Here is a 10,650-nt window from a genome sequence, read left to right as displayed (position 1 = left end):
GAATATGATATAACTGTTATACATGAGGTCGCGTAATTGCCATGATTCGTGTGTGTTTCCTATATGCTATTTTATGTGATAATCGTGTGCAATTCTTGAAGTCAAAACCTGACTTGTGTGGTAACCCTGTTAGGACGTGGTTGACCACTGTTAGTTCAAGATCCCTTTCTCTTTGTGTATCTGCCGAGCAAACCAAGGTGAGTTCACACAGCCAAGGCATGGGATTCCCGGGTTGGGAATTGGGTTGGATATGTTGGATATGGAATGATTACTCGTACTTACGCAATCGCTAGACTATAGACCATCGTCCTCAGGATAGTCAGGACACTTACGTAAAACCTGCGTAAACTAGTATCTACCATTGTCTCCCGGGTCGGGAGGACACTTACGTAAATCCTGCGTAACCTAATACCCACTACTGTCTTCCGGGTCGGAAGGACACTTACGTAAATCCTGCGTAAACCCCACACGTACCACTGTCCTCGGGGAAGGGCACTCACGTAAATCCTGCGTGACCTAGTACGTATTCCTGTTCTCGGATTAAGAAGAACACATGGTTGCAATTAGTCTAGTAAGTACCAAAATGGGAATCCCCCATTGTTAAGGATAAATGTGAGAGTCCCTCACCAATAGTATATACTCGTATGGGAAGCCCCCACTAGCTGAACTTACATATTACTGTTACGAACTTACTTTCTGTGAACTCGCTCAACTAGTTTGTTGATTATTTGCTGCATGCCTTGCAGGACCTTAGGTATACTTGGAGCTTGCACCAGAGGAGAAGCGGGTCGTTGTGGACAAGGACACGTGAATGCCTATTAAACACTTTTACATTCACACATTAATACTTAGTTTTGGGTTTTACTTAAATGCTTCCGCTACATATACAATGTTTGGTTTTGAACATCAATTATGTCTATGGTTAGTATTAAATGCTATGTTTGATATAATTGGTGGCTTGATCCTGGTCATGTCACGCTCCCAAGCGGTAGTACTCCGCAGGTGGATTTTGGGGGTGTGACAGATTGGTATCAGAGCCATTGGTTATAGAGAACTTGGTTTTAATATGGGAAAACGTTTTTATTAAAACCAGACTATAACCAGAACAGTGCTCTCAACGATCCACAACGACGCTTCGCTCCACGTGCAAGACTCGACATCCTAGGTAATAAGGTTTATGTTTATTGCCTGTTTGCTAGAACTGCTTAGAACTTTGCTCGCATTACGCTTAGATACACATGACTTTATTACACGAGAATACCTACGTGCTTACACTTTTCTGTCATCGCCCTACTCGCGAACCACTCTCACTTACGTTACTTTTACTATGAAGATCATGTCTGGACGAATCAACATGACACAAGCCCAGCTAGAGGCTCTCGTTCAAGCTCAAGTTGCTGCGGCACTTGCAGCTGCTCAAGCAGGTAGTATATCCTGTAGTCATAACTTTCGCTAGGATCTTTAGATCCTACATTCCTAAACTAGCCCTTGTATTTAAACTTTGTCCTATTCGTATACAATAGGTCAACCAGCGCAGCAAGTTTGCACCTTTAAGAACTTCATGGACTGTCGTCCAAGTACTTTCAGCGGCACAGAGGGGGCAGTGGGACTCCTCCACTGGTTTGAGAAGCTCGAGTCAGTTTTCGAAATGTGTGAGTGCCCTGAGGCTCGCAGGGTGAAGTACGCCACTGGCACTCTCGAAGGAATAGCACTAACTTGGTGGAACGCCCAAGTTCAGATTCTCGGGTTGGCAGCTGCTAACGCCACACCCTGGAACGATTTCAAGGAACTCATCAAGCGTGAGTACTGCACGCGTGACGACATTCACAAGCTGGAAAACGAGTTTTATCACTTGAAGATGACGGGGTCAGAGATAGAAGCTTACACGAAGCGATCGAACGAACTAGCTATTTTGTGTCCTACTATGGTAGACCCTCCGATCAAGCGCATCGAGTTGTACCTCAAGGGTCTAGCCTCAGAGATTCAGAGCCACGTCACGTCGGCTAACCTCGATAACATCCAAGACGTCCAGCGTCTTGCTCATCGCCTCACGGATCAGGCGGTGGATCAGAACAAGTTGCCCAAACGCATTAGTGCTACCACTTCAGCCGCTACTCCCACTACACCTAGTGACAACAAAAGAAAGTGGGATGGGGATTCAAGCAAAGGTTCAGCATCCGTTCAATCCCAAGCTCAGCAGCAGAAGACTGACCACTACTAGAGTCCTAGTCAGCAATCCTCTGGTGGTCATAGACAAAGAAGGTATCAAGGGTTTCACCCCAAGTGTCACAACTGCAACAGGCATCACATCGGCCAGTGCAACAAGGGTCGTTGTCAAAGATGTCTCAAGATGGGTCACGAGGCTAAAGACTGTAGGAGCCCACGGCCTGCAAATCAGAATCAGCAACCGCAACAACCTGCTCCACAGAACCCACAGCAACAGCAGCAGCCACAGCGTGGAAACCGGGGATGTTTCCAGTGTGGGGTTGAGGGTCATTTCAAACGCGACTGCCCTCAGTTGAACCAGAATCGCAACAACAATAACCAGGGCAACGGGAACAACAACGGTGGGAACAACAATAATAATGGCAACGAGGCTAGGGGACGCGCTTTTGTGCTAGGTCGAGGTGACGCGGTGAACGATCCCAATGTGGTTATGGGTAAGTTTCTCCTCGACAATATTTACGTTACTGTTTTGTTTGATTCGGGTGTGGATACAAGCTATATGTCTGTGAAAATGTGTCAACTGCTAAAACGTGCACCAACACTTTTACCCACCAAACATGTAGTAGAGTTAGCTAACGGTAAAAGTCTAGAAGCCACGCACGTAGTTCAGGGTTGTAATCTTATCCTAGCTGGTCAAGCTTTTTCTATCGACCTTATTCCCATAGTCTTGGGAAGTTTTGATATCGTTATTGGGATGGATTGGTTATCCCAACATCAGGCAGAGATCTTATGCAGTGAGAAGATCATTCGTATTCCACGTTCTGGTCAAGAACCTCTTGAAGTCCAAGGCGACAAGAGTGGTGCTGTGGTTGGCATCATCTCTTTCTTGAAGGCTCAGAAATGTTTGCGGAAGGGTCACACCGCAATCTTGGCACTCGTTTCAGACGCATCAGCAAAGGAAAAGAAATTGGAGGATATTCCAGTTGTACGCGACTACCCTCAGGTGTTTCCTGAAGACTTACCTGGCTTACCGCCTCACCGTCAGGTCGAATTTCAAATCGAGCTCGCTCCAGGAGCAGCACCCATAGCTCGCGCACCATATCGTCTAGCTCCATCAGAATTGGAGGAACTGTCAAAGCAGCTACAAGAGCTCTTGGAAAAGGGCTTCATTCGTCCAAGCTCTTCGCCTTGGGGAGCTCCAGTACTATTTGTGAAAAAGAAAGACGGTACGTTCAGAATGTGCATCGACTACCGTGAACTCAACAAGGTGACGGTGAAGAACCGTTATCCTCTTCTGCGCATCGACGACTTATTCGACCAGTTGCAAGGGTCGTGTTACTATTCGAAGATAGACCTGAGATCAGGTTATCATCAGCTGAGAGTCCGGGATGAGGACGTCTCCAAGACTGCATTCAGAACTCGTTATGGCCACTACGAGTTTCTTGTCATGCCGTTCGGATTAACGAACGCGCCTGCCGTATTTATGGACCTTATGAACAGGGTGTGCAAACCCTATCTTGACAAGTTCGTCATTGTTTTCATCGACGACATTCTGATCTACTCCAAGAGTCAGGAGGAACACGAGCAGCATCTACGCCTTATTTTGGAACTCCTTCGGAAGGAACAGCTATACGCTAAGTTTTCGAAATGCGACTTCTGGCTTCGTGAAGTCCATTTCTTAGGCCACGTAGTAAACAAGGATGGGATCCATGTCGATCCATCCAAGGTAGACTCGATCAGGAACTGGCCTGCACCACGAACGCCAACGGAAATACGCCAATTCTTGGGTTTGGCGGGTTACTACAGATGGTTTATCAAGGATTTCTCAAAGATTGCTCAGCCGCTTACGCTACTGACACAGAAGGGTGTCACCTACCGTTGGGGAGATCCCCAGGAGACTGCTTTTCAGCACCTAAAGGATAGGCTTTGCAGTGCACCTATCCTCTCTCTGCCAGAGGGCACAGATGACTTCGTGGTTTATTGTGATGCATCCATTCGGGGACTTGGATGTGTGTTAATGCAGCGCGACAAGGTCATTGCTTACGCCTCACGTCAACTCAAGATTCACGAACGGAACTACACGACGCACGATTTAGAGCTGGGAGCTGTTGTTTTCGCGCTTAAGATATGGCGACACTACCTGTACGGTACCAGGTGCACGATTTATACCGATCACAGGAGTCTCGAGGATATTCTTAAGCAGAAGGATTTGAATATGCGTCAACGGCGATGGGTCGAGTTACTGAACGATTACGAATGCGCTATCAAGTACCATCCAGGCAAGGCCAATGTTGTGGCTGATGCCCTCAGTCGGAAAGACACCTTACCTCGGCGCGTGCGAGCGCTACAGCTTACGATTCAGTCTAGCCTTCCTGCACAGATACGAGATGCTCAGGCAGAAGCATTGAAGCCCGAAAACGTCAAGGCTGAAGCCTTACGCGGCTCACGACAGCAAATGGAACAGAAGGCAGACGGCGCCTACTATGTAACGGGGCGTATTTGGGTCCCACTTTATGGCGGTCTACGCGAACTTGTAATGGATGAAGCTCACAAGTCTCGCTACTCGGTACATCCAGGGTCGGATAAAATGTACCACGACATCAAAACTACTTATTGGTGGCCTAGCATGAAGGCCCACATCGCTACGTACGTTGGAAAATGCTTGACCTGTGCGAGAGTCAAGGTTGAATACCAGAAACCAGCGGGCCTACTTCAGCAGCCTAAGATACCTCAATGGAAATGGGAAGAAATTTCCATGGATTTTGTCACGGGCTTACCCAGATCCCAGCGTGGGAATGATACCATATGGGTGATCGTGGATCGACTCACCAAGTCTGCACTCCTACCTGTAAAGGAAACGGATAAGTTCTCCACTCTCGCAGACGTCTATCTTAAAGAAGTTGTTTCGAGGCACGGAGTGCCCACCTCCATCATTTCGGATCGCGATGCACGGTTCACGTCAGAGCTATGGCAAGCGATGCATAAATCTTTCGGCTCACGCTTAGACATGAGCACAGCATATCATCCTCAGACGGATGGACAGTCTGAGCGAACGATCCAAACTCTTGAAGACATGCTTCGGGCATGCGTTATAGACTTCGGCAACGGCTGGGAAAAGCACCTCCCTTTGGTGGAGTTCTCGTATAATAATAGTTATCACACCAGCATTCAAGCCGCTCCATTCGAGGCATTGTACGGGCGTAAATGCCGGTCACCTCTCTGTTGGGCAGAGGTGGGGGATAGTCAGATCACGGGTCCAGAGATTGTAGTGGACGCCACAGAAAAGATAGCACAGATACGACAACGCATGGCGGCAGCACGCGACCGTCAGAAAGCCTACGCGGACAAGCGTAGAAAGCCTTTGGAATTTCAGGTCGGGGACCGGGTATTACTTAAAGTCTCGCCCTGGAAGGGTGTGGTACGTTTTGGCAAACGGGGCAAACTGAATCCGCGGTACGTCGGACCATTCGAAATCATAGAAAAGATTGGCAAAGTAGCATACAAGCTAAACCTACCAGCTGAACTCGGGGCAGTTCACAATGTTTTTCATGTGTCGAACCTAAAGAAGTGCCTATCAGATGAAAACCTCATCATTCCTTTTAAAGAACTCACTATCGACGAGCGGTTGCAGTTCGTCGAGGAACCAGTTGAAATCACGGACCGGGATGTGAAGGTCCTCAAAAACAAGAGAATCCCTCTTGTTCGAGTACGTTGGAACTCCAAACGTGGCCCAGAGTACACCTGGGAACGCGAAGACAGGATGACAGAAAAGTACCCCCAGTTATTCGGAACCAATGCAACCACTACTGAGGCTGAAGCTACTACTTCGGAATTTCGGGACGAAATTCCAGATCAACGGGGGGAGGATGTGACACCCCAGGAAAATCAGTGAACAATACAGCTTACCTAGCTTCCTCAGTGAGTGCATACCAAATTTCGAGACGAAATTTCCAATTAGTTGGGGATAATGTGACAACTCGAACTTTAGATTTACTTTGTGCACGATATGTGATTATATGAACTTGATTATATGAACTTGATCGATTAATTGAAAGTATGATTATTACGCTTGTGTATGTAATGTATTTATGTATGGTTATGACCCGACCGCACAACACACATACACAACAATCGCACAAGCCCATGTTGGGCTACTTCACTCGCACACGGCCCAAGGGCAGCCCAAGCAAGGGCCGGCCCACTCCTTTTATTCGTACAAACACCCAAGTGGTGGGTTTGTTTCTCACAACTAGCAAACACAAGAAAACACACACAAGAACCCTAGACTTTTCTCTCTCTCTCTCGTTTGCTTGGAACCCGACGGCAAGAGCATCCCCTACTCGGATCACCTTGCTTTTACTCATAATCCGGTTAGTGGTGTATGTTTTGATTGTATGTTGTTGCTATTAGGGATACGTGCTTGATAACCGAGGATCCTTGTTCACATGATTGCTTATGATAGTAGTTAATAGTGTGTTGTTGATCGGCTCACATATATGAATCAATCTAGGTTGTCAATCGTATTTTGGTGAGTATGATGTAAACCGAATGCATGATTTATCGGCTGGATTGTTACACAACGTGTTGGATGAATTATTTGACTTGTTCGGGTGTAAGGGAATGATACAAGATACCTGCTTATATGTTTAGTGTTCATGAGGATTTAGGTTAGGGTTCATGCAAAATCATGTTGTTATTGCCTTGTTTGATCTATAGTTGGTTAATCGAATAATAGGAATTATGTTAATGGATTGTTGTATAAGGAAACTGTTATGTGATTTGTAACTGATTAGCATGATTATGGGAATGATTTCCGGAAATTAAAACCAATCGCACATCTTGGCTGAAATCACACAAGCCCACTCGCACAAACTGGTCCGATCACACAAGCTGATCCAGTCGCACAAGGCATTACCTCAGTCGCACAAGTATTAGACGTACCAGTAGCCTTGCCTGATCGCACAACACCTGGTGGATCGCACAAGCTAGTGTGGATCGCACAAGGTGTTGGGCCACACACAAGTTATATGTTCATTTAACTGTTGAGCCGGACAGCCCAAAGATCCGGACGCACAAGCCCATTCCTGATCGTACAAGACCGGCTGAATCGCACATGTGTTCAACGATTGGGCCTCTAAGCCCAATACGAGTCGCACAAGGCCGGTTTATATTGTCTGGGCCGGAAGGTTATTGGGCTGGACTTAACCGCACAAGTAACACTGAATCGCACAATGTCACTTACACGTATATCTTTTGGGCCACTTTCTGATGGGTTTAATATTTGGGCCGGGTATGTTTGGGAAACATATGATGGATCGCACAAGACGGTTGGGCTTGTGCGAGCCCATCCTTGAATATGATATAACTGTTATACATGAGGTCGCGTAATTGCCATGATTCGTGTGTGTTTCCTATATGCTATCTTATGTGATAATCGTGTGCAATGCTTGAAGTCAAAACCTGACTTGTGTGGTAACCCTGTTAGGACGTGGTTGACCACTGTTAGTTCAAGAACCCTTTCTCTTTGTGTATCTGCCGAGCAAACCAAGGTGAGTTCACACAACCAAGGCATGGGATTCCCGGGTTGGGAATTGGGTTGGATATGTTGGATATGGAATGATTACTCGTACTTACGCAATCGCTAGACTATAGACCATCGTCCTCAGGATAGTCAGGACACTTACGTAAAACCTGCGTAAACTAGTATCTACCATTGTCTCCCGGGTCGGGAGGACACTTACGTAAATCCTGCGTAACCTAATACCCACTACTGTCTTCCGGGTCGGAAGGACACTTACGTAAATCCTGCGTAAACCCCACACGTACCACTGTCCTCGGGGAAGGGCACTCACGTAAATCCTGCGTGACCTAGTACGTATTCCTGTTCTCGGATTAAGAAGAACACATGGTTGCAATTAGTCTAGTAAGTACCAAAATGGGAATCCCCCATTGTTAAGGATAAATGTGAGAGTCCCTTACCAATAGTATATACTCGTATGGGAAGCCCCCACTAGATGAACTTACATATTACTGTTACGAACTTACTTTCTGTGAACTCGCTCAACTAGTTTGTTGATTATTTGCTGCATGCCTTGCAGGACCTTAGGTATACTTGGAGCTTGCACCAGAGGAGAAGCGGGTCGTTGTGGACAAGGACACGTGAATGCCTATTAAACACTTTTACATTCACACATTAATACTTAGTTTTGGGTTTTACTTAAATGCTTCCGCTACATATACAATGTTTGGTTTTGAACATCAATTATGTCTATGGTTAGTATTAAATGCTATGTTTGATATAATTGGTGGCTTGATCCTGGTCATGTCACGCTCCTAAGCGGTAGTACTCCGCAGGTGGATTTTGGGGGTGTGACAGGCGGTCTCTGCGGTTCCTACACCGCCAGCCCTACCATCTCATCCGATGATTACTCGGGCCAAAACCAGCATTTTTAAACCTCGCCATTTTGCTGACTTCTCCCATTTGGTTACTCAACCACTCCATCATGCCTTGCTTGCGGCTAGTGACCCTAAAACTCATAAATCTGCGGTTAAAGACCCTAAATGGCAGGATGCTATGTACAAAGAGCTCGATGCGCTTCATAAAAATTAAACCTGGTCCCTCGTTCCTCGTCTTACTAATCGGCACATAGTTGGCTCCAAGTGGCTCTTTCGGACAAAATATCTCTCTGATGGCACTATTGATCGTCATAAAGCCCGCCTCGTTGCTCATGGTTTTTCTCAATACCCGGGACTTTATTACTCTCACACTTTTAGTCTAGTTGTCAAAGCATCTACAATTCGCATTATTATGACCATTGCTGTCTTAAATAATTAGAAGTTACACCAACTTGATGTTAACAATGCTTTTCTCCATGGGAACTTAAGTGAATCTATTTATATGGAACAACCACCGGGATTTCTTGACCCGCAGTTTCAAGATCATGTCTTTAAACTGAACAAAGCTCTCTATGGGTTAAAACAAGCCCCACGGGCCTGGTTTCGTAGACTAAGTGACTTTCTTGTTCGTAGTGGATTTATCTGCTCTCGGGCAGATCCGTCTTTGTTTATTTTTAACAAGGGCACTACTAATTCATGAGAAATTACAATAATGCCCCTTAACTTTACAGATTTGACATTTAGACCCCTATACATTATGACCTAGACTTAAGACGTAGGCTTTAGACATCGTGCACCAACGGTGCTATGTATGTTCTTGTATATGTTGATGATGTTATTGTGACAGGTAATCAAGGACACAAACTACAGGAATTTATTAAAGCTCTCAACACTAAGTTTGCACTTAAAGATTTAGGTGAACTTAGTTACTTTCTTGGCCTTGAGGTTGTTCACATGCATCAAGGTTTGTTTATACATCAAGCGAAATACGCTACCAAAGTGCTTGAAGGAGCTCGTATGATGGATGCAAAACCGGCGGCTACACCTCTCTCATCCACGGTCTCGTTTACCTCAATGGGTGACCCGTACCACGATCCGACTTTTTATCGATCCATAGTTGGTGCAATACAATACTTAACTATCACTCATCCTGATCTTCCGTATGCCGTAAATCAAGTGAGTCAATTTTTACATGCTCCAACAACACAACATTTCCAAGAAGTCAAACGCATTCTTAGATATGTTAAAGGCACGCTATCGTATAGGCTCAATTTTACTAAACCAACCAATATGAACATACTTGGGTTCTCTGATGCGAATTGGTCCAAGTGTCTAGAAACAAGGAGGTTCACCTATGGTTATTCTATCTTCTTTGGAGGCAATCTTATTTCTTGGAGTTCAAAGAAACAACCAACTGTGTCCCGCTACAGTTGTGAATCTGAGTATCGGGCCATGGCTAATACGGTGGCAGAAATTATTGGTATAACTCATCTTCTAAGTGAACTTGGGGTCCTACCTACAAAGTGCCCAACGCTTCTATGTGATAACCAGAGTGCATTTTTTATAACTCAGAATCTCGTTGCTCACAAGCGGGTTAAACACTTGGAACTTCACTATCACTTCATTAGAGAGCTTGTTGCTTTGGGTAAGTTACTCACCAAGTTCATTCCATCCAAGCTTCAGGTGGCAGACATTTTTATGAAGAGCTTGCCTAAACCGCAATTCGAAAGCTTACGCTCAATGCTCCGGCTTAGTCTACCACCGTCTCGCTTGAGGGGGGATAACTATAACAACCCTCGGTAAAACCGACACCCTCATAATATTTCTGACACCCTAACATATCTTGAAATGTATCAATATGTCTTTATATGCACCCCGTATATGAAAACCGAGCCCAAAATACAATATAACATATTAAATAAATTAAAAACAATAATTAGTAAGCTGAGGCGGGCCGCGTAGGACCTCACCTCAAGCTCATACGGGCCGCATTAGGATGTAATTGGACTCCGTTTAAACCGTTAGTTGATGCGGGCCGCGTACAAGATCGCTTAAGTCCATGCGGGCCGCGAGTGTCCTGAATTGTGG

At 45.6% G+C, this 10,650-nt stretch overlaps 1 protein-coding gene across 1 annotated transcript; it reads left to right on the top strand.

Moving 5' to 3' along the window:
- The first annotated feature begins 9,369 nt into the window (after nucleotides 1-9,369).
- On the top strand, nucleotides 9,370-10,365 carry LOC110914095 (uncharacterized mitochondrial protein AtMg00810-like). Its single transcript, XM_022158916.1, has one exon. It carries the CDS (start codon nucleotides 9,370-9,372, stop codon nucleotides 10,363-10,365), a length of 996 nt encoding a protein of 331 aa, XP_022014608.1.
- The last annotated feature ends 285 nt before the right edge of the window (nucleotides 10,366-10,650 follow it).

The sequence above is a fragment of the Helianthus annuus genome, chromosome 15, assembly GCF_002127325.2.
Source record: "Helianthus annuus cultivar XRQ/B chromosome 15, HanXRQr2.0-SUNRISE, whole genome shotgun sequence".
Classification (NCBI taxonomy): domain Eukaryota; kingdom Viridiplantae; phylum Streptophyta; class Magnoliopsida; order Asterales; family Asteraceae; genus Helianthus; species Helianthus annuus.
The sequence above is the reverse complement of the archived record's forward strand: the minus strand, read 5'-3'. Positions and strand labels throughout refer to the sequence as shown.